General features: G+C 41.3%; 2 protein-coding genes across 5 annotated transcripts; one reads left to right on the top strand and one right to left on the bottom strand.

The window, feature by feature from the left end:
- The first annotated feature begins 914 nt into the window (after positions 1 to 914).
- On the top strand, positions 915 to 10,078 carry snrkb (SNF related kinase b). Its single transcript, XM_049722653.2, has 5 exons — positions 915 to 1,118; positions 2,037 to 2,350; positions 2,422 to 2,816; positions 6,452 to 6,593; positions 7,933 to 10,078. Exons 2-5 carry the CDS (start codon positions 2,130 to 2,132, stop codon positions 8,948 to 8,950), a joined length of 1,776 nt encoding a protein of 591 aa, XP_049578610.1. The 5' UTR covers positions 915 to 1,118; positions 2,037 to 2,129; the 3' UTR covers positions 8,951 to 10,078.
- Positions 10,079 to 10,308: 230 nt separating this feature from the next.
- On the bottom strand, positions 10,309 to 19,966 carry ano10b (anoctamin 10b). Of its 4 annotated transcripts, XM_049722650.2 has the most exons (17): positions 19,819 to 19,966; positions 19,635 to 19,732; positions 18,293 to 18,324; positions 18,077 to 18,178; positions 16,674 to 16,847; positions 16,010 to 16,147; positions 15,145 to 15,261; positions 14,868 to 14,984; positions 14,447 to 14,785; positions 14,087 to 14,269; positions 13,876 to 13,931; positions 13,719 to 13,793; positions 13,395 to 13,559; positions 13,021 to 13,212; positions 12,816 to 12,953; positions 12,388 to 12,504; positions 10,309 to 11,733 (listed from the first exon to the last, which is right to left on the bottom strand). In XM_049722650.2, the coding sequence occupies exons 3-17, from the start codon at positions 18,315 to 18,317 to the stop codon at positions 11,710 to 11,712; spliced, it is 1,962 nt and encodes a 653-aa protein (XP_049578607.1). In that variant the 5' UTR covers positions 18,318 to 18,324; positions 19,635 to 19,732; positions 19,819 to 19,966; the 3' UTR covers positions 10,309 to 11,709. The 4 variants fall into 4 exon arrangements, with proteins under 4 accessions (XP_049578607.1, XP_049578606.1, XP_049578608.1 ...); XM_049722649.2 differs by having other exon boundaries at positions 18,077 to 18,324; XM_049722651.2 differs by lacking the exons at positions 19,635 to 19,732; positions 19,819 to 19,966 and having other exon boundaries at positions 16,674 to 16,890.
- Positions 19,967 to 24,149: the final 4,183 nt, after the last annotated feature.

Raw genomic sequence — 24,149 nt, 5'->3', positions numbered from 1 at the left:
CGAGACGGAATGCATTGACGTCACGAGGAAGGAAGGGCTCGCTCGCTCCCTCCCCCGCCGCTTTTATGGAAAGCCTTTTGAGCGTTTATTCCAAATCGTTAATATCCACTTTAAGGTCCATGAACTACGATGTCCTTTACCCTTACTAGAAAGGCAATTGTAAAATAACAAACAATTAACACTATGTATCTTTGTTAACGGGTTTTTTCCATGACATGTGCAACTTTTGACACAGAAAATTTTGTACAAAAACTGCTGTGCTGTAGGCCTAAATAACAGGAATGTCACACACTAGTATACTGTGAATTATTATTATTATTGGCGTCGTGTTAATAATTAATAACAAGGCTTTACAGCTTTATTTATTTTTGTATTTCGTGCATTTTATGCACATATACACATATTGTTATTAAAAGTCAACATTAAAATCCATTTACAAACGAATTTAAGACATTTACAAAGCAAAATATAAAAGGCAGTTCACTAATATTTCAAAAGGAACGTTAAAGACACATTTGTTCCACTTTTGTGCAGTATTATATGACCAATGGGGATAAAGGGTGTACTAAATTCACCCTTAAGAGGGATATCGAGAATATCTAATAAAAGTTCAAATGGCTTTATGGAAATCCGTTTCTGTAATTATTCTTTAAGTGTTCTATTAATGTTTAATTTCATACTAGTAGGCCAAAAGTTACTGGTACTCGAAGAACACAGAACACTGGCAATCCAGTGTGCTCATATGTCTCTCTCTCTCTCTCTCTCTCTCTCTCTCTCTCTCTCTCTCTCTCTCTCTCTCTCTCTCTCTCTCTCCTCTCTAACCCTGGCAGTCCAGTGTGCACATATGAGTCTCTCTCTCTCTCTCTCTCTCTCTCTCTCTCTCTCTCTCTCTCTCTAACCCTGGCAGTCCAGTGTGCACATATGAGTCTCTCTCTCTCTCGCTCTCTCATTGGCTCTCTATTGCAGTGAGGAGGGAAATGTGTACGCTGAGAGACAACATGGAGCTGGGAGAAGGAAGCGGAGGACCCGTCGTCGACGACGGTGTTCATTTTTAAGTTCGGCAGTGACAGCGAGTCGGACCCCCGCGGGTTGATCGTCGCGAGATGTTAGCATTGACGGTAAGTTTGATGGCGTCGTTATGAAATGTCCGCCGTGGCGTCCTTTGCTCGTGAAGCGTACGCTGGTCAAGCGGAAAGGAAGCCAGCCAGCCAGCCAGCAGGATGGCGGATTTGCCAAGTCGCGACTGCAGTTGTGGGCCGGCCAAGTAAACGAACAGCTGGCCGCGACACCCACAGTTGCCAGTTCCGTGGGCGACACCACAACCAGAAACAATTAATCCTGCGCTTAATAACGCGACGAGGCCTCAATTTCGCCCGCTGGCAGGTTGTCTACATGTAAACAGTGAGGTGAGGCCGTCGGATTGTGATGAGGATGGAGACAGATGATGCGAGCTTCGCGTGAGAAAGAAAATCGCGCGAACAGAAGAATGACGGACGGTGATGTCAGGTGGACTCGTTACCCTTAGGGTGATCGGGTGATGACATCATTCGCGTAAACGTCACATTCGGACATTCTTGGTCAAACTAACATGGGAGCGAGCCTACACTTACACACTCAGGCAGGCTTCCACTTACAAGATCGATCAGACGTGCCATTTGTGCAGGGTGAGTGTAATTTGAGAAAGGCCGACAATGATCCCTCGTTCCACATAAGACAATGGAAAATATTGGACATGTTTACTACTTATACTCAACGCTTTTGTAAATTAATCCAATTGCAATCCCCCAAATCTTGCGATTGCTATTTAATATGATTAGTTTTTCAAGGTCTTCTACCCACTTATTTTTTAACAAACGCACGCAATAAATTAGTGTGTATTATAATAAGCAATACCAGATATATGCTTTGGTCTTAGAATATTCAAGATAACTTCAAATTTCTGACATCTGGTATTAAACCCTATATTAAATACACTGCTTCTTTATGGACAATATCTAAACAAAATGAAAACTGTTTTTTCATCTTTGTACTGCTAGGCAACCCCCTTGCAGTGAAGATTTTGATCCAGCAAGTCTCTCCTTACAACCTCCCAAGGGTCTGCGTACATCTCACCCCTTTTTGATGTCAACATGGAGTGCGGCGAGAGCATCCCACCTCAAGATGAACATCTTAAATCAGACCGCTTGAATCTCAGCGGACTGTACCATGTGGGTCGGACCTTGGGGAGGGGCCACTATGCAGTGGTCAAACTGGCTCGACATGTCAACACAGGACAGTTGGTCGCTATCAAGATGATTGACAAGACCAAACTCGATGTCATGGCGACAAGCCATCTCTTACAGGAAGTCAGGTATAGACTGCTTCTGTTATCTTCATATGAACCATGGATGGAAGATTATTTGTTGTTTCGATGATTTTCAGATGTATGAAGCGGGTGCAACATCCCAACGTGGTTCGCCTTTATGAGGTCATCGACACACCCACCACCCTTTACCTGGTCATGGAACTGGCCGAAGGGGGCGACCTGTACGATTACATCCTTCGCCACGAGACGGGCGTTGCTGAGGGCACTGCCAAACGCCATTTTGCCCAGATTGTGCGCGCTGTGGCGTACTGCCACGAGCTCCACGTGGTGCACCGAGACCTGAAGCCAGAGAATGTGGTGTTCTTTCCTCAGCAGGGGGCAGTGAAACTGACAGACTTTGGCTTCAGTAACCTATTCAAACCTGGGACCATGTTGGCCACTAGTTGTGGATCCCTGGCATATTCGGCACCTGAGATTTTGTTGGGCGAAGAGTATCATGCTCCAGCTGTGGGTAAGACTCTTAAGTAGACTTTTCTTATGCACATTGCACTAAATTGTGTCCTGCTTTTATCTCAGTTGGCATGGTCAAACAGCGGTTCAGGATGACAGAATGAGTAGTTGAACCAAAGTACTTTGAACTTCGGTTTTCTGGTTTGATTCACAACCGTTACACCCTTACTCAGTCATGTATTCTTTATCCTCTGCATGGAATGACTAATATCAGTGCTGCACTGATAAGCTGAGAAATGTTGAGAAGTTTTGGTGGTACCCACTGTATTTTTTTTAAAGAATTGAAAGATCACTGAGACTACCTGCTGAGCATGACGTAGAATTTCAGCACTGCCCTGTGAATGAGGGGATAGCCACAAGGATGCCACATTTGCTCCAGGGAGCCAGAGAATAGTGGATAATTTGGTGATGCGTTGATCAAGAATCCTTCCATGACCCTTCTTCTGTATGTCCCTTCTCATTGCCTTATGTCCTAAATCGGGATTACTCGTACTATTTGTCCTTTCATATTCATCTGCTTGTGTGGCGGTGTGGAACACGTACGTTATGTATGTGTGTGTGCATGCATGTGTCTGCAGCGGATTATATTGTGTATCTGGGTCAGTCCAAGCAAGCCAGCCAAGCGGGCACGTTCTGCAGTGGAGCCAAACACTGCAGTGTCTGCCTTCTCTGTATTTCTCATTGTGTGGGAACATTGTGTGGTGTTTGTCACACTTTTTGAGGACAGGAAATAAATGTCCTTGGTGTTGTTTGGTGTAATGTTCTCTGAAGCCATTTAAGCAGGTTTTGGGTTCAGATTGGTCAGTTGGGTCTTTCTTCTGTGTAACGTAAATGATGTGTAAGTACTCAGGCTTCATCCAGGGTTGGAAATTGATGGGTGGATGTACGTTAGAACTAGGAGTGGGACGATACGGGTAACTCACGATTCGATACTGTAGCGATATTTGGTCCACGATAATGATAATATCACGATATATGCGCTATTGGAGATATAGCAAGAAATTTCAGCAACAATATTTTATGATACGCGACTCAAAAAGATAAAAAAAATACCCATGAAAAATACCGATAAAAAGGAAAACGTCTCATGCATTTATTCCTATGAAAAAAAAAAACTGCACAAAATAAACACTGCACAGCTGGACACATTATGAACATGCGTTATGTAAACCACAACAGTGCTTAATGGGCTCTTTTAGTGTAACAATAGCTAAACAAGATAATGGAAAAATTACATTAAATATTGGACCCATGCAACCAATTATGTGCAGAATTATGTTCACCCGTCCAGTTCCTGGGAAGTGGGAAGTGAGAATAGTTTGCTGTGATAGCGAACGAGGTGGCTTTGCAAATTCGTAGTGTTGCTTTTATATTTTACCTTAGCAAAACATTTCTTGCATATTGCATATCTAGGATCAAAGGTTCTTCATATAGCCCTTAGTCACAAAAAGTATCTGTATCTTGTGTGCTTGTATTTGCATGAGGTCTGAGTAAATAGCATGGCTGTCTCCCCGCATAAAGATTCCGATTTTTTTCAATTTAAAGATTGTGAACGTGAGTGGCAGTGATTGGTGAAAAACTCGAATGAGATGCTGTGACTTGACATCAAGACAGTAATCCACACCAGACATCCTAAATAAATTTTAATAATAAAACTTGATAACAATGGACAAAGTTGTCCAAAAAAAAAAAAAAAATCGCCCAACACCATATTTATGTCCTGTATTTTAGAATTTCCAAGGACCAATCCACCAACATTTTTTGTTTAGCTTCATCTTGCTGGTCTGACATGCAATAACTCATTTTGCTGCTCTAGGGCATGATGTAACAGGGAATCAAACATAGAAAACCATCATAAACAATCCTTTTTAGAACATAGCAGATAAGAAACCCTTTGTCTGTTTTTAGATCATGCTGTGTGCTGCTCCTCTGTTTGTGTCAGCAAGGACACGCACGTAAGCACTCCAATTCAGCCCGTGTTGAGAAATTAATTGGCCCCAAGACCTCCTTGAGTGGTCAATAGGCCAGTCATGGCGGCTATAGTATGTATGTGCGATATCTCGTAGTGAACTGGGAAAAGTACAGTACTCGGTGGCTTCTCCACCCTGTTGCGTAAGTGTTCTCTAAACAGAGACAAGTGTGACTGTGGACATTGTGCGCTGGTGACTGAGCGTGCTTGTTTGGACTGTGATGGTGGACAATGGCCGTATGTTGATACACATGGGAGTGCTGTGTGTGCAGGTTTATGGATCATCAGTTTTCTATTTTTATATCAATCCTTTAAAACCAAATTAATGTACCATTAAAAACACTATCCCATGAATTTGAGTTAAGGATGTTTGATAGATATTCACTCTTAAATATTCACTCAAACCTCGAGTACATTTGATTTATGAAAGTTCATTTAACACAATGACCAAAATTAGGAACCACAACAAACCTGTCATTTGGATGCAGATGATGATCTGACAATGTGGCAAAGTAGCACTAACTACTGCTTGAAAGACTTTTTTTTTTTTTTTTTTTTAAAGTATCGGTGACAAGTATCAGCTGCCACCACAATACCTGAAAAAGGCCCGCATCAGCCTGATACCGATACTTGCTATCGTTACTCACCCCTCGGTTGTATTTGTTATCGTTGGCCATCATGCATTAGATATCGCCTGAAATCTCTCTGCTCTTCATTCTAAAAGGCTTAAAATTGCAACCTGCAGAGTGTTTGCAAAACACCGCTAAGCACATGGCCCAGTTCTGTGTTTTTCTGTCCTTTGATGTGCACTCGAACGTATCATGTGCATGTTACTTGTGGCTCATTGCATGGACAAGAAGACAAAATGTTGTGACAGTCAACCTTTTTGTCTCATCATTTTGGGCATTTTCGAAAATGCTGAAATGAATCTTTTTATTTATTTCATTTCTTTCTGTCTGCCCAAGCCAAGGCACAAAAGTATTCAATTATCTTTCTGATCTGAAGCCTACCATCCAATTTAACCTTAATTTTATAAGCCTTTCATAAACCGAGCCTTTGCACAGGAAAAGACACGCTCGACCGCTTCCTGCATTACACGGATCCAATGAAGCAACCTTGAAAGGGCAATGTCATGACAACACACATTAGATCACTGCTGGGGTTTTTTGGGGTTGTTTTTTATTTTAAAAATGCCATTTTCACCCTTCATATAGTCGATCTGGCTTGACATGTGCAGTGAGCTTTCATTTGCGGAAAAAAAGAAGAGCAAAAGAATTTCATTCTCAAAATAGCACTGTATCATGAGAGACGCACGCATGCATGCAACCAGGAGGTGGAAGGGAAGGAAAGGGAGGGGGACCCACAAGAGGAAATACATATTCAGTCAGTATCCGGAAACATGTGTCTGTGGATGCACGTCAGAAGTCAAAAGAATCAAAAAGCTTAGTCATTTTCAGATTACTTTCATAGGTTTATAGCAGTAAGCCACACATTATTACTTTATTTTGCTATTAAATGGCTTCCCTTCTTGTTTGTGAAGGCTTTTAAATTTCAATTATGTGTCGGACTCACATTGAGTGTATGAATTGCGCAATATAAATAAAGCGGCCTTGCTTTGCCTTGTGCCTGACAGCATGTCTATATTGATTCCATTTTGTGTGTTGCAGATATCTGGTCTCTTGGGGTGATCTTATATATGTTAGTGTGCGGGGTTCCTCCCTTCCAGGAGGCCAACGACAGTGAAACGCTGGTAATGATTTTGGATTGTCGTTACTCCATCCCCGATCACATCTCAGGAGACTGCAGAGAGTAAGTACGCATATGCAATGGTGATGTTCCCCACGTCAATCAAATGTACCCCTTTCAAAGCCGCTAAAAGAAAATGACTCTAATGCCATCACATCCTCATCGTTGCACTTCATTTATTAAATGCTATGTATTACTGAAGGCTTCTGAGCGGTTACTGCAGAGATGTGAGTCACCCTGTGTTAAATAGCTAGTGACCGTAAAAGCATCTCATTAGTTTCAGCAAATAATTTTAGTGTTCTACTTGGGCTGCACGCAGACATGCTTCATTAAACACTCGGCAGTCACTCGCCTCGAATTGCAGCAACACAAGTTTTGGTTTTTCATTGACCCCTTTTTTTTTTTTTTTACATTTGATCTGCCATATCAAAGCAACCACATGAATCGAGTGGTTACATCGGTTTTGACTCACTGGCACTGTCTGGGTGCAGCCCTGAGGCTTCCTCCTCTTGTCCTAAGACAGCTGCAATAGGCTCTGGCTCACCTACCATCTTAATGTGGAGAAGCACTGTAGAAAATAGTAAGATTTATGTCCAACTTAACAAACGACATCTTAATGTAAGGCTTATAGGCAACATTGCATTAAGATGCATTCAGTTCTCATTTCAAATCATGACAAAGAAATCAGGACCTAAGTTAAATTAAGCAACTCCATAGTCCTTGTTCAGACTGTACGTCTGCTTCAACATTTCAAAACATAAAAGGTGTGTGTTCAATGGAGTCTAAACATACATTGTTGTCATAATACAGCACTGATGTGCAGTAGTAGCGGTAAGTTGCATTTAAGTTATTTTTCCATTGAGTAAGCAACAATGTTGTCAGCTCAGTGCCTGGCTGTTTGACCACAAACACTGTGGGATATATCTGATCCAAAACAATCTGCACTCACATGATGGAGCATCTGAGCAGAACAGAACAACCTTTGGGATATTCTTAACGTCTCATGAGTTTGCTTTTGTGGATTGCCCAAGAAAGTGGATGACACTCAGTTGTATTCATGGCACAGAATGTTTTATAGATAGAATGCAATCTAAATAAAGAGATGCTTTTAACCACCTTGAAAAAAAAAATCTTTGAGCTAAACAATAGTTTTGTTCAAATTTTGTTCATGAGTTATAGCTTCATCTCGTGAACAAACAATACAATAATGTTATTTTGGGTGACTTACTGTTTCATAACAAAGTAAGACAAACTCTGGCCGATAATTATTTTGGAACGGTGCTGTATCAACTGACCGATAATTTGGATAAGCCCTCATGAAAATGTTGATGGATGACACCGGTGTTTCACTTTTTTGCACAGTATAATCTGATTGTGTGGTTTTTTTTTTTTTTTTTGTCAGTCTGATCTCCAGGATGCTCCAGAAGGATCCATCAGTCCGAGCGTCGCTGCAAGAAATCGAGGCTCATCACTGGTTGCAGGGGTTGGACAATGTGCTGCTCAGCCCAGAGGCCCCTCCCCATTGGCTCTCAGGGGCGCTCTCCTCTACCTCGCCGCTTTCCCGAATGGTCGAGTCCGGCGACCTGCTCGCTGCCAAACCGCAGTCTTTACCGGCGCCACGGCAGGTCAACCTCAGCTACTCGCTTCACCCGCCACCGGTCGAGGAACCTCGCGCCACCAAGAACCTGCCGGCTCTCCTGCAGATCTGTGAGGAAGAGGAGGAGGAAGAGGAGGAGGAGGAAGAAGAGGAAGAGGAGGCCAACCTGGCCAAAGAGTGTGAGGGTTTATTGTCTTTGTCTGTGACTGAGCTACAGAAGGACACAGAGGTCACACAAGTAGATGTGGACGATCAAGAGGAAAGGGAGGAGCAGGGCATGAGCCCGGAGGAGACGTTGGAGGATGAGGATGATAGTGCAGACATGGAGATAGAGCACACGCAAAGCACATGCGTGATTTCATACCAACCGGTCGCTCACCTAGACAATCACGTGAGTCACGCGCCTGAGCCCCCCTCCTCATGTGAGGCTGAGGCCGCTTTGAGGGTGCCGTGCTGCCAGGGGTGGAGCGAGAAAGTCCCCCACCAAGAGACGGAGCCAAACAACAACTTCAATAAAGCCGCCTCCGCAACACCCAAGAAAATAAAGACAAGCCGTAGAGGGAAGAAGGAACAGAGGATGGACACGGCCGGCAGGGAGGACTTTGTGACTGACAAATCTCAAGCGCGCAATGCGACGGGGTCTTGGGACGAAGCCGCCAACGGTGCCAGGATGGAGCCGGCGGGGAAACGCCACAGCCTCAAACTGCGCGAGCGTCTCTTCCAGCTGCCCTTGTGTGAGAAAGCTCTGTCTTTCAACATCCCCACAAACAACAAAGCTAAGATTCTCCCACTGGCTCAGTACAACTGTTGCCATGTGCTCTAAATGACACCGCCTGAGACACGCACACTCCCAGCTGACTAAGCGTGGTTCCATGAGACATTCGAGTGCCCACTTGAGCCGAAAACACGACGTTAAGCTCCAGTTTGTCTCCAGCACAGTGGCTTGAGCATCGGCAGCCGCTTTGCGGCTTTGAGAGTGTAGCAAGCACACTGTACCTGCCCGTCCTGAAGAAGAGAAGAAGATGCTCCTTCATGAGGTTTCTACAATAAAGGCTTCACAGAAAAAAAGCACTTGTTTCTTCTTCTCCTTCCCTTTGCACAACCTGCTTCTCTGGTTACAAACCTCTTAATATAAGCTGAGAGACTGTTACAATATATTATGATATGCTATAATATGCCTCAGACTGAGATGATTGTATCATTCTCTGTCCCCTTAACGTTCCGTCTGTGGACCACTCGCCCTATTAGTTTTTGTTGTCACGACTGGGATGCGACCAACACTTTTCAAGTGTGCCACTCGTCATGGGAACCACGTGACTTGCTGTGCATGCCGTTACCGTTATTTATCACCGTATACCTCAATATCGTGTCTTGGCTTTTGCAAGACACTTGCTGTTGTCTTGTTACCTTGATTGCACACAGTACGGCACAGTTCCTGGTAGCTTCCTACTGTACATCTAAGGAGTATGAGTTACGTGTCACATATTGTTAGCGGAGTCACAACATGTATATTTGGTGTACTATTTTCACATCCACTCATGTCTTATTTGAGGTGAAGATGATAAATGTAGATACATTTTGTACAGCGACAAGGGCCAAAGCTGTAGAATAAGCTACTGTACAGTACATATATGGTTTCCCCCCTCTAGCTTGCAGAGCGACTTATTCGTGTTCATTTTTTACAGTTTCGTGCCCAAACTGGGTATCCAACCTAATGGTTCCCGCTTATAGCGTGAAATCTGATTATCACTCGTATTTCAGCAAACAATGTAAGGGTAAAATTTGTACCAAGAACAGATTATATATAGAAGTAATTATTCCTACACTTGCAGCCCGCCTCTCCCTGGTGTGTTCTGTCTACTACTGCTTTGTAATTAGAGGACCTAGTCCCTCTGGAACCATGTACTTATTTTTCTGTATCTATTTATTAAAATTGATTAAATCAATGTCACCAATGTGCTCCGTGTCATTTGTGAAGAAGAAAAAAAAGCAGCCTTATTTCTGTCTTTATTGTGATATTTTTATATATATATATATATATATATATATAGTCATCTCAAGTTAACACATGCAGAACCTTTAATATAGTTGATGCCCACTGGGAGGTGGAGGTCGACCAACTTTATATTGTAAACATCGAGGCGCCATAAGCTAATGTTTTAAAAGAATAAACCTCCCAAGTGTGATTGACCACATACAGGTCATAAATCTGTCAACATTGGAGAGTGAATGAATAGCACAATGTGCCAGAAGGCAAATTAGTGGTAATACTTCCAAATCAAGCAGTCATTAGTGACACAATACAAAATATAAAAGTGACTCCACATTTTACACACACACAAAAAAAGAAAAAAAAATAGCAGAGTTCAAGTGGTCTTGGCTTTTTCTCATTGCTCTCAACAGCTAACAATCTAACTCAGCAATTTTTGTTTGTATTTACGTGACACGGTACACAATATTACTTTTATTGGCAACATCAGGATTGACTTTTTGTAATATTTGGGGGCATTTTAGCAGTTCCTAAATTCCTAAATCAAAATTTAGGTTGCAGTAAAGAGAGCACTGAGCAGCTATTAAGTAAACTGCTTCCTATTCACTTTGATATTTACCTATTATCAATCACTGTAGCTTATCGATAGCCTTGAACAGGACACCAAACCAAGATCTTGTCAAGACTACAGTGTCAGCATAATAATAAATATTTATGTCTCTTCCTGACTCCCCTTTAACCAACCCACTCAAACTCTGTAAGTTTCTTTGAAAGCAACTCTTGTACGACAAACAATATATACATTCAGTTTGCAGGAATTTCTGCAACAAATATTGAACATTTGTTTGAATTGCACTTTCAGTGTACGTGTGATAAGTGTAGTGCAACTCAGAGCGTGTATATTGTCGAAGCACCATGTGTGGTAATAGCAAGCCAAGAAGCTTGGTGGAATTAAAGCTGCCATTTGGAACCTTGGAGTCAAAGCTGCCAATCAACACAGGGAGAAAGATTACCAGACAGCCTTTTCTTAATACAGGATCAGGGACACTTTTTAAAAATTAATATAAATTTAATATAATGCTTCTAATATTCATTTCCTAAAAGGCACACATTTCATGGAAGGGAGGATTGTTGTTGGATTGTTGTAATAATTAATTTAAAACATATATTGTATCTGTATGTCAATGTTATAAGCAAACCGTGTCTCACAATTAATGTTTTATTCTCAACAAATGTGGGCTCCAACTTTGTTTTTTTAACATTTCAAAATTTATCTTTCTGTGCTTACTTTTATAAGTGACGTCTTTCGCTTTTTTTTTATTTGAGTTTATTCAACTCATGACTACGAAAGTCTGAAGGATTTTTTTAAAACCACATTGAAAAGCGTTTAAGACATTTTACTCTTGTGAATTTCAAATAAAATTCGTTTTTTTTTTTTAAATTAATAAAATAAAGAGGTTGTGATTTGTCTCCAAAGTGTAAAATGGCACCTTTAAAAGTACATACGATGAGTACGTATACGGGCACAGCAACACTACTGAAGCTCAAAGATTGTTCTTTTGGGGTCCAGTGCCTCACTTTTTGAAACAAATTCAGGACTCATCAGAAGGCAGGTTCTGGAAGAGAAAACAATAATACATTTTACAGGTAAAAACTAAACTCATTCAAGACAATTAACAACACTGACTTTGCCTTTGTGCACCTCCATAATCAAATTTGAAAAATCCTAATTAAGATGTTGTGGAAGTAAACACTTTTCAAATTTAAGAGTTCACAAAGTTATGGTTTTAAGAATTACAGACATTTTATGCTGAGTATCTCTATTTTCAGGGTCTCAGTCACATCAACAAACATTATGACATAACACGAGCAATAGATATTTTTTCTCAGCTGACTGTTCTGTAAGGCAGCGGCCTTTCATTTGGTCTTCAGAGAGCTTTTTTGAAAGGGGAAATTAAGCCAAATGATGAGACCAAAGAAGACCTACATTTAAAAGTAAGTTTTGCCTTTTTATGAGTATCCTTGATTTCATTTTTCTCCCTCACCCTAATTTTTCTCCCTCACAAGCCTACCAAACTGTTGATTTAACCACACTTGGGGTTTTAAGTATAATTCGTCATAGATTTATAATCAGATTTCTCTGCCAAATAATAGCCTCCTTCACTTGGACAAAGATGTCCTTGGGCTTTATACTCGAGTCACATGGCTTCCAAATGCCAACTTTGCTACCAACTCCAGACTGCCTTGAAGTCACAAGGAATTGTGCTGACCTTCTGTCGTAACGCCTGCATGGATGTATACTGCATGCGGGCTTTCTTCTTTGTTATCCAGTCCGGCTCATCTGGAATCAGGGCTGCCACAGTCACCTTAACTATGATGAGAACATGCTGCAAAAAATGAGAAAAATCAGTCGTACATGCACACTGTGTCTCGACGAGTTGGGCTTCACAGAACATATTATTACAAAGAACATTTTGGGGTTTACTTCCTCTTTAAGTTTCTATTTAATTTGATTTAAATTACACAATTCTCCAAACTGTGCAATTTAAAATTCTTCGAATTGTGTACCGTATTTTCCGCACTATAAGGCGCACCTAAAATTGAGAGAAGTAAAATGGTCAAAATTGAATTGATAAATGGTAGTGGTAAGAGGTAACCCTTAAAAGGTCTGGGAGTGTATACAGGTACTAAATCATACCTCAGCCAAAATGGCCATCAGCATGATGTCACTGCTGCTCATCTGTCCCTCGTGCTGCATCCTTTGCATCTGCGGTGACAGTGTTAGCAGCCAGCAGTTCGACACCACCGCGACGAAACTCAGGATCTCAAACGCAATCTGGAGGATGACACAATGACACCTGTAGTCTCGAGTCACAATTGCGCACGCTGCGTTATCCGCTGACCTGCCATACACCCATATTGGCCACGGGGGCAGAGAACGGCTTGCGGAAGAGCTTGCAGATCTTGTAGGCGTCGGAGCGGATCTCCGTTACGTTGTTGATGAGCAGCAGCACGGCCGTCAGAGGGTACACGCACGAGAAAAGACTCAGATAGCCAAACTGCACCAGGAGCTCAATGTACTCTGCAAAGAGGCCCTGGCGGCGGAAAACATGACGTCGTCAAAGACTCCTTGCCTGCTTTCCTACGTGTGGCTCCAACGCCAAGACAACTTCTCAGAGAAAAACATGTTGTCACAGTAGTTGGCTTTGACATAAAAGCAGGGGCGTCACACCCGTGGTGTCATCATCATCATTTCATATTTAAAAAGTGCACTCACGGGGAACACTGGCAGCGTGATTTGATTCCGAAATTTGTCCTCCTCTGGGTCATCTTCGTTCTCCGACCTGTGGGGGGCACTAACGAAGCGATCCACAAGGAAGGGGATCACCACTTCTGTCACTTGGTTCACCAACTGAGTCACGATCAGCAAAGACGCCAGGCGCTACGCATAAAATAGAAATTATTCATGCGGCCCCCCAGACCAGATTTTGTTGTTGTTGTTGTTCAATTTTATAGTTTATACTATTTTTTCCAGAGAAGGCTTTGCATTTATTGCACTTATGTGGCTGTTGAGTGTAGTAAAGCGGAGGCCAGCTGTCACCTTGCGAAGCAACGGCACATCCTGCTTGACAAATGCAATGTGGAAGAGGACTGCAAAGTAGTTGAAGAATGTGAACTGATGAAGGAGGAAATAAAACAGCAGAGTCAGCAGACAGTTGGGTGATGTAATAACACTCATGACAAAGGGGGAAACTCACCACCAACACTTTGGCTGTCAGGTGGTTCTGGAAGGCAGATTCTTCTCTGTGGTTCTCTGAAGGTAAAAAATTTTTCGTTATATAAACCAAGGGTGACTGAACAAAATTAACTTGTTATCTAGGCTCAGAGGGGTGAACATCTTATCTTTGAAATTATGGTCACTCGAGGGCTTGGATAAGTTGAATACAGTTAGTCTTGTTGAACACTTACCAAATTCAGTCAAAGACTGGGCCACTGTTTTGTAACCAGTAGCCAGCACATTTGTGTAGACGATGTGAAGCACAGAGGGTGCGTAGAGTAACGTCTGAGACACCACCGAGTCCCATTCCTCGTGGATCCACATCACTTGGTTCTCCGCCCAGTAAAAACACAGCATACCCAGGAGCACCATCCCTGCACACGTATGTGAAACTAAAGTGATCAATAATTGTGTGACACACTCTCTTATGTAATTGTGTTCTGATCTGTAAGGCATCAATATGCAGTAGCTAAAGAACCATACACAGACAAACTCATTGAAGAAGTATCTTGAAAACTTTTAACCCAGTCAGACGTCAAGTCGAGTCATACCTAGAAACAGTCCGACCACCGGGACGGACACCAGAGCCATCCGCAGATCCCTCTGCCATTCAGGAAACAGTGGCTCCATACGACCGGTGACAGGGTTCATCCCAAGATCGCCGTGGAAACCAGGTCGAGGTTCCGCAAAGCGCTCGGCGAGGTGAAGGGTCCCCCAGCGGTAGGAATTGGAGGCGCTACGACGCTTCCACAGTTCCATGAAAACGGTGGACCAGAGCATACTGAACACAGCTTGGATCATGTGACCACTGACGCCGAGTCCGGCGTCCTCCTCGTGGATCTGGGCCTGTGAGCCGGCCACCGCCTCCACCGCTTCCTTCTGCACCTCGCCTGGGAACAATACAAAACAGTTTTTGAAAAACATTCTCTTTGAAACCTAAAGAACACTGGTATGTGTCTACCTCATACTTACTGGAAAAGAAGGTAATGAAAAGGCCCAGAATAGCCGGTGGCAACAGAGACCAGGTGTAGAAATCGAGGAAGCTGAAGTAGAATCCCACTGTGCTTCCAAAATATGCATTGACTGAATCTGATAGTGAAGTCGACAAAGAAAGATATGAAATACGGATGGACACAGATATAGCACAAATCAGTCACGCCATTTCAAACACAAAGAAAGTAACAATGGTTACTGATCACTTTAACAGTGAGTGTGTGTGTGTGTGTGCTAGTCATGCGCATCCACCTACCCAATGGTTGTGACAACTGGTTCCCAGAGTACCAAGATTTACTGAGCTCTTTCAGTTTTGCCTTGTTATGAAGAGGAAACGTGTCCACAACCACGCCAGCGGAGATCATCTTATGCCCTGCAAAACCACTCAGGGTTACTCATTTCATCAAAACAACACATGGAGTGAAAGTCCTGAACCTTGCAGCAACCAAGCCATTACCGTGACATACAGTAAAACTGTACAGTAACACTGACAGAGATGCTGAGGGAAGCATTTTCATAATTGAAAGTGAGAAGCCAAGAACAGCTGAGATCAGCAACTCACAGACATGGTTTGTAGTGCTAGCAAAAAAAACAACAACACACCTGTCGTTACAGTTTAGAATCATTTCTGACTTTTTTGGGGGGAGGTGGCTGGGTGATGTCAGTTGATCAAATATGATAAAGTTGGAAATAAAAGTCGATGTGTATTACAAACAATAACACCACATTCCAAAGCAAAATACGTGTATTGTTAATTGACAATTACAGCAACTCTTCAAACTATCAATATAAACTATGCATGTGTGGTGCAGGTATTATTTCTGTCCACTTGGGGGCCATCATTCTTACTTTCTTCACTCCAGGAGCTGTGACTTGGAATACAAATGTTGGGCATGGGTTGTTGAGTAACATCAGAGGAACAAAAATCTTCAATATGGCGAAACATCCGCAAAATAAAATTAGATAGGTGTGATTTAAAAATTGGCGATATAGTGAAACAACAATTAACGAAGCTCGAGAAGATGAAGCATATTCCAATTGATGTGTATGACAGAGATCAATAAATACTGATCATTGTATACTCTGATTTTTATTCTATTCTATTTTCCTGCAGGACTCACAGATGTTGTCTCGGTGCTGTAGGGCGTATTTGTCAGCCAGACCAGGTATCCTCACATCCCTCCGGGCACGCAGACCCTCCAACTCATACTTGACAATGTACTGTTTCTCGGCCACCGTCAGGAACATATCCATGTTGTCTGTCAAACAGGGTTGGAAAAGCCCTGTTAGGCATTATGCAGTAAAACATCTAACTCATGTCCACAAAAACTTAGAAACAAAAAAAAAAACCTCCCTAAAAACTAGAGCATACCTGTCAATCATTTTGAGATTTGATCAAAAGACTCCAAATGTTTCCAAGGGAATTCAATGATAAAGAAAAATCTAATGTTTTCCATCTGATTCATTTAAGATTCATTTCATTTGATTCATTTCCTTGATTTTAACACATTCAAGAAAACAGATTTTTTCAAATGAAACACTTCCTTCTGACAACCACAATTTCCCACAGCCATTTGTAGCTCATTAAATATAATTACCCAAGTAAACGTTTATTTTACATGTTAATAATTATTATAATTAATATTTTTTGTACTTTTTTTAAAATTAAATTTCAGTTGTTCTCAAGTGAAGTAGCTTACCCAATTTTAACAACTATTGTGTCAGATGTGTTGTATTACTATCACTTATTTTTACATCCTTCCATCAGTCATTGTGCTGGTTTACCTGAGTGTCTAAAGTTCTCTCTGTTGTCGTATGAGAACGTCTCCATTTCACCGTTCTTATACGTCTTACAGAGACCCAACTCCTCGGTAGCCTGTAGCAATGTGCACCGTGGGGCGGAGACCATGATGATGTCACCAGTGGCATCTTCACCTGGGTGGGCCAGCAATGCTGCACCTGGGAGAGTTGAGGAGAGTTATCCACACTCTCTTTTTGAAATCTATGCCCCAAAGTGGAAAGAACACAAGAGGAAACATGGTTGGCTTTTCTTTTTGTAATGAGGCGTAAACTGCTGCTCTGGAAAAAAATCCACCTTCTCCAATGAGTTTTGAGTTAACATGGTGGTGTGACATCGAACCAAGCAAACATTTTTGTTTGGTTTTCTTTTGTATATCCATGCACCTCAAATTTATGCAAGGGCTGGGATAGTTCCGATGCTGTATTTCAACCACAATGTGCTGAAACAAATATTAGGCTTCATCAGGGCTTAGGTTTTATAATAGTATGTAATATAATATATGCATGTAATAAATGTAAATAAACAAATAAATAAAATAAATAAATGTAAAGACGGACATCATGCTAACATGTACTTTTATTTTGTTTTTAACCCACATAGCGTGCCCAAAATAATTGCTACACAACACAACTTGTTTTCTACATTTAACTTAACCACCCAATCTCATATGTTTCTGTTTTATCAACACCATTATTATTTATATATTTGTATTATTATATCTTATAATAATTATAAAATGTTCCATAGTAATAATATTGAAATAGAGGGTGATAATAATAATAATAATAATAATAATAATAATAATAATAATAATAATAATAATAATAATAATAATAATAATAATACATGTTCATGCTCCTTCCAACGTATTTTTAAAAAAATATATTTTTAAAAAAAAAAAACAAAGCTTTCCCTCTGGTCCTACATCAGTATTTTCATATTCTTGATTGTCTATTTGACCTTCAACTTCCTCAGTTAATGAATTGCCTCATTGTTTCATTCAGGTACCTTTCCCAACCCACTTGTTTGGGTAGCTGTTTGGGACTTTTTCAGATTGGGGCACTTTTATCTAAAGATTGGATTTGAGCGGCCTCTCGAGTTGAAGACAGTTTTTTCATTCATTCATTCATTCATTCATTCATTCATTCATTCATTCATTCATTCATTCAGTCAGTCAGTCAGTCAGTCAGTCAGTCAGTCAGTCAGTCAGTCAGTCAGTCAGTCAGTCAGTCGAGTTGACATATGGTATAACTTCAGGAGCACATGGAGTTTCATTTTATGATGATCATTTTTGCATGTCTTTCCTTCTGCTACTACTAAGAGAGCACTTCATAATTAAACACCATGTTTGTGTGTACTAATTCATTGAGTGCATAAAGGTCCTCACCTCCATCTTTTTGTGGTGTTCCAATCAGTTTGATGAGCCACCTTTTGGTCTCAGGTCGGACGTTCTCGCCAAGTTTCACCAGAACCAGTGGCTCAACCCACTCTGAAACACAGCAAGGGCAGCTAACCTTTGTCCATCCTGGCCCCGTTGTCGCAATACCCGGGGCCTTGTCACTCTGTAACTTCTCAGGACGCTCTTCGGAGACATTTACCACACCTTCGTCAAATCCTGCCTTACTCATGATGGCACTGAGAAGAAGAATGTGGGAACAAAAAAAGCAACAGCAATCTTCAAACAAATGTGGTCCCAGTAACATGTGCTGATTTGCCAAATACTTTATTGGGAGGGAAAGAGCAAGAGATAAAGAGAAAAAGAGAGGGAGTGGAGAGAGAGGGATTATATTATTTTGTAATCGACATAGTGCCTCCTTATTGATGTAGAATTAATTGTTGTTGCTGTCAAAGTCTTCATTTTAAGGATTCAGTTTGTGTATTTTGTTGAAAAGAATGGTGGAGTGGATGATTTAGAAATGCTGGAGATTCTGCCTACAGTTGTGACACTGCCTCCTGAAATCTGGATTCCGACAAAGAGCCTAATGTGGTTCTCGTGGCATTGATTGCGAGCTAGTTTTTTTGTTGTGCTTCAGCCGAGATGGAAGAACTGAGAGTGGGAAAAAATTTACGTATGGACTGTTGTTTGTTTTAATCGGGACTCTACTCGATGAACTGCCCATTTAAAAAAAAAACTAGAAAAAATAAATGCATATGCATTTCGCTTTGTTTGGTCATAGTCTTATGACCAACAAATAAACATGTTAATTATTATTATTATTTTTTACTCGTGGTTGAAGTACTTAGGGACACTACGGCAGTCATTTGGTGGTTGGAAATAGTGCAACCAACATCAACCCTCAACATGACAGAGAATTAGCGCAAAATATAATTATTTTTATTATTTTATAAATCATCATGAGTGTAAATTCTGTGAAAATAAAATTTTCAATTCTTTTAGCATAAAGCAACAACAACAAATTCCGTGTAGGGATTCTTTCCAAAAAAACATCAAGCTTATCTACGCAGCATTCCAAATGATGTCCCTCCTCTAGTGTTTATGGCTTGTTAATAATCTTATTTAGCTCAATGAAAAGGCACAAAGTCTCAGTGTGATGCAGTGCAGCCAGTTGCGTAGCACTGCAGCAAACAACACACGTTTAGGCATTATCTTGCTCATTATCTCTGTAAAGGCGGGCTCTTTGATATAGTACTAGAGCTCATTTGATTATGCAAGTGTACCAAATGAAATGAACAGCGAGTGTATTACATAATAATAACACAACAAGACAACTTTGGGATTTTATTGTGAGGCCCCATATGCAGCACTATACATTTATAGACAGGAAGTTGTTTTGTACACGTAGCAAACTGTAATGCATGCTGAGAAGCCATAAAAGGGCAGTCAGAACAGATTGGGGTAGCCATGCACTCATCTTATCTGGACAGCCAAGGAGGAAGAGAAAGTGACTTGAAGTGACAAAGAGGGTGAATTGAGAATACAACACCTGGTAGGGTCTGGATGATGATGAGTGTCTGGTCTCCAGTCCTCCAGCAGGCCGCCAAGAGGCCCACCAAACTACAACACACCACACACCCCCTCCTCCTGTTAGGGGACATGAAGAAAGGTTTCTCGAGTCAGCTTCAGTGAAAACATAGCAGAAATGACACCGGATGACTGCACACACTCACTCAGCTCAGAGCCCTCGCAGATTTCTTGGTCTCTTCGTATGTGCAGTATGGCAAGAATGCAGTGAAACTTCCCTATACTGCAGGGTGTGGACTGTGGAGGCTTGTTTGGTTTATATTGGGCTCCTCCCTCAGGCCTGCTTGCTGCCTTACTGCTGTCGTCGTTGCAATCCTGGGTCCTACTGCTCAACCTGACTGCTTGACTGTGTCAGTGCAAATGCAGATTGCGTTTCGTAAAATAATCGAAACTGAGCCAATCAGACTGTCATAAAAACTTTTTTTAAATTCTTTTATTTAAAAAAATCAGATAGATGTTGCCACATATGGGCAAAAAAAATCTGATCTGGGTAGCATTAGCCTGCAGTGTGAACCTTGTCTTAGTTGCACACTGAACAAGTTTTGTTGTTAGATAGAAAAAAAATTCTCAAAGATAACCATAGAAGGTCCTGTTTGAAGTTTGCCACAGATGTGGAAGAAGGTGCTCTCATCAGATGAGACCCAAAAAGAACTTTCTGGGCTAATTGTAAAACGATATGTTTCGTGTAAAAGTAAAATGGCGGCGTCATGGTTCGTGGTGTTTTATTTTTTCAGCAGGCACAGGAAAGATGGAGTTGATTAGTACAGTGTTTCCCAACCTATTTTCATTCACGGTACACCTTTTCATTGGATAAAATCTCGAGGCACACCACCAACAAAAATCAGCTTCTATATTAAAATCAGTTATATTACAACAAAAGACGTAAAGTTCTATTCCTATATATGTATGGAGAGTCAAATAATTGAATAAAAATAAATACTAAATATTCTTTAAATTGTATTTCTTTTGTAAATGAAAGTGACAGTTTTTGAAAAAAGGTTTTAGACAGTATAAGGAATAAACTATTGAAAGTGATTGTGATCAAAATCCAAAAGAATCTATATGGCTTTGTTTACTGTTTTAGACTAGCTCTATAAAATATTGTGACATTAAGAACAAAGTCACTTTTAAAGACGCTCTGCTGTTCTAACAGCGTGTCACTGTTAGTAAAAGACAGCAACTAGTGATGTGCATTCCAGTTCTTTTGAGTGAACGGAATCTTTACAATCAGTTCATTCAAAAGATTCGTTCAAACGAATCATTCAACGAATGGTCCCCACGCACGCGCACACTGAACAGGAAGTTGCGTCACTGACTCGTGATTTGCATTTGCAGTTCATCGCGTGAACGGATCAGTGAGGGAACGAATCCTGACTTTCCCGTTCGCGAACGAGTTAATGGGTCAACTGCCTTCCCGTGCATCAACGGATCAGTCAGTGAATGTGTTGCGTCTCCCTCCTGGCGTGAACTATGGAAGCCAGAATGTAGGTTTACGATTTGCCAAGGAAAGAAAGAACCACTCACTGAAACACCACTTCTTTTATGCACGTTCTCTCCAAGCTAACGGCTAACTTTATTCATGAAGGGATGCACCGTTATGCAACAACGGGGAGATTATGCTTCTCTTTGGGTAACCTTGATTTTATAAAGTTTTTAAATAACGTGTATGCATATGTACGCCTAAATATTGTTATCCAATATATCTACTGCAATTTTACATTGGATTGCTGGTTTGAAATTTACTTTTATTATTATTATTTTAATAAACATTTATGTTAAAACTTGTCTTGTGTTTTATTCCTTGTTTTTATATTCGCCAATTAAAACATAAAAATCAGACATTTGGTTAACTGCTTTATATGACAACTTGTGTAGGTACACCTCATGGACACTTCAATACTACACGAGGTAAAAAAAAAAAAAAAAAAAAAAGAATAAATAAATAAAGCGTTAATTGCACAATAAAAGCTGATTCTCACACCTGGGATTGAACCAAGATCTTACTGAGTTAGAGCCCATGATACTAACCAGTCGGCTATTTCAATATGACAGGCTGTGGTTGTATGCACTGATTTGTACTAGTGATGTGCATCACAGGCCAATAGGGAAAAAGCTTAAGTGAAAGTGAAAAGTGCCACACCCACCTTCACCCCCACCTCCTGATTGGCTGTTTGAGCTGTGACGTCACTTGGACACTCCATTAGGTACACCGCCATTTTCAAGTGTACCTAATAACAGGCCACTTTATTAGGGAAATACATGAGGTGAATCCTGGAAAACATGTTGGAATGCGGCCCCGAGGACGAGAGCTTGACACCTGTGACCTTTGACCATGATATTTCCCTAATAAAGTGGCCTGTTATTAGGTACACTTGAAAATGGCGGTGTACCTAATGGAGTGTCCGTGTGATTCCCTCGTTAAGCGCACCTGCGTGAAAAGTTTTAGCCACTTCAGAACGTGAAAGGAGCTAAAACTTTTCACGCAGGTGCGCTTAACGAGGGTCACTTGGAAAACATGTTGGAACGCGGCCCCGAGGACGAGAGCTTGACACCTGTGACCTTTGACCATGATATTTCCCTAATAAAGTGGCCTGTTATTAGGTACACTTGAAAATGGTGGTGTACCTAATGGAGTGTCTGTGTGATTCCCTCGTTAAGTGCAGGTGCGGGAAAACTTTTAGCTCCTTTTGACCGTGAAAGAAGCTAAAAGTTTTCACGCACCTGCGCTTAACGAGGGTCACTTGGAAAACACGTTGGAACGCGGCCCCGAGGACTAGAGCTTGACACCTGTGACCTTTGACCATGATATTTCCCTAATAAAGTGGCCTGTTATTAGGTACACTTGAAAATGGCGGTGTACCTAATGGAGTGTCTGTGTGATTCCCTCGTTAAGCGCAGGTGCGGGAAAACTTTTAGCTCCTTTTGACCGTGAAAGAAGCTAAAAGTTTTCACGCACCTGCGCTTAACGAGGGTCACTTGGAAAACATGTTGGAACGCGGCCCCGAGGACTAGAGCTTGACACCTGTGACCTTTGACCATGATATTTCCCTAATAAAGTGACCTGTTATTAGGTACACTTGAAAATGGTGGTGTACCTAATGGAGTGTCCGTTGATTCCCTCGTTAAGCGCAGGTGCGGGAAAACTTTTAGCTCCTTTTGACCGTGAAAGAAGCTAAAACTTTTCACGCAGGTGCGCTTAACGAGGGTCACTTGGAAAACATGTTGGAACGCGGCCCCGAGGACTAGAGCATGCACATCACTAGTACAAAACAGTGCATACGACCACAGCCTGTCATGTTGTTACAGCCGACTGGTTAGTGACATGGGCTCTTGGTTGGTAAGATCTTGGTTCGATCTCAGGTGCGAGAAACTGCTTTATTGTGCAAATTACCCTTTATTTATTCTTTTTTTTTTTTTTTACCTCGTGTAGTGTACCTATTGACGTGTCCATGAGGTGTACCTACACGTGGTCATATAAAGCCGTGAACCAAATGTCTGATTTTTATGTTTTAATTGGCGAATATAAAAACAAGGAATAAAACACCAGACAAGTTTTAACATAAATGTTTATTAAAATAATAATAATAATGAAAGTAAATTTCAAACCAGCAATCCAATGTGAAATTGCAGTAGATATATTGGATAACAATATTCAGGCGTATATTGCATACACGTTATTTAAAAACTGCTACAAGTGTTATAAAATCAAGGTTACCCAAAGAGAAGCATAATCTCCCCGTTGTTGCATAACGGCGCATACTTTCATGCAATAAAGTTAGCCGTCAGCTTGGAGAAAACATGCATAAAAGAAGTGGTGTTTCAGTGAGTGGTTCTTTCTTTCCTTGGCAAATCATAAATCTACATTCTGCCTTGCACAGTTCACGCCAGGAGGGAGACGCAACACATTCACTGACTGATCCGTTGATGCACGGGAAGGCAGTTCACCCATTAACTCGTTCGCGAACGGGAAAGTCAGGATTCGTTCTCTCACTGATCCGTTCACGCGATTAACTGGAAATGCAAATCACTCACTCACTGACTCGTTCACTCACAAATCCGTTCAGTTGTTGAACGGTAAATGCAATTCACGACTCGTTCGTGAACGGGAAGTTACTTCATTTTCTTCTTCGTTTTAATTTATGGCGAGGTGGCACCAGCTTTGATACGCATTACCGGCACCTACTGGTTGAAGTCATATGAACTGAAACTTTAGGAAGTGATTTGTTCACTCTCGTTCACTGAAAACAAATTCGTTCTTTTGAACGAATTGTTCACTCACGAGCCAACACTAACAGCAAGACACACATAAACTGAATATGTGCCACAACATTAAATCTCAAGATTCTCCGATTTGCCACGCATGCACGATTAGCAAGTGGCCGACCAGGCCTTGCGCTAACTGGCCTGTGGTTTGGCCATCCTGTTTACAATGCACATCACTAGTACAAAACAGTGCATACGACCGTAGCCTTCCATG

This window comes from Syngnathus scovelli, chromosome 6 (assembly GCF_024217435.2).
Source record: "Syngnathus scovelli strain Florida chromosome 6, RoL_Ssco_1.2, whole genome shotgun sequence".
Classification (NCBI taxonomy): Eukaryota; Metazoa; Chordata; class Actinopteri; order Syngnathiformes; family Syngnathidae; genus Syngnathus; species Syngnathus scovelli.
The sequence above is the reverse complement of the archived record's forward strand: the minus strand, read 5'-3'. Positions and strand labels throughout refer to the sequence as shown.

Bases quoted from the DNA above. Each gene is read 5' to 3' on its own strand.
- snrkb (XM_049722653.2), top strand. From the start codon at position 2,130: ATGGAGTGCGGCGAGAGCATCCCACCTCAAGATGAACATCTTAAATCA. The intron at 2,351-2,421 runs GTATAGACTGCT...GATGATTTTCAG, and splicing joins CATCTCTTACAGGAAGTCAG to ATGTATGAAGCGGGTGCAAC. The intron at 2,817-6,451 runs GTAAGACTCTTA...TGTGTGTTGCAG, and splicing joins GTATCATGCTCCAGCTGTGG to ATATCTGGTCTCTTGGGGTG.
- ano10b (XM_049722649.2), bottom strand. From the start codon at position 18,317: ATGAGTAAGGCAGGATTTGACGAAGGTGTGGTAAATGTCTCCGAAGAG. The intron at 16,848-18,076 runs GTGAGGACCTTT...CAACTCTCCCAG, and splicing joins AACACCACAAAAAGATGGAG to GTGCAGCATTGCTGGCCCAC. The intron at 13,932-14,086 runs GTAAGTGTTCAA...TTTTACCTTCAG, and splicing joins CCAGTCTTTGACTGAATTTG to AGAACCACAGAGAAGAATCT.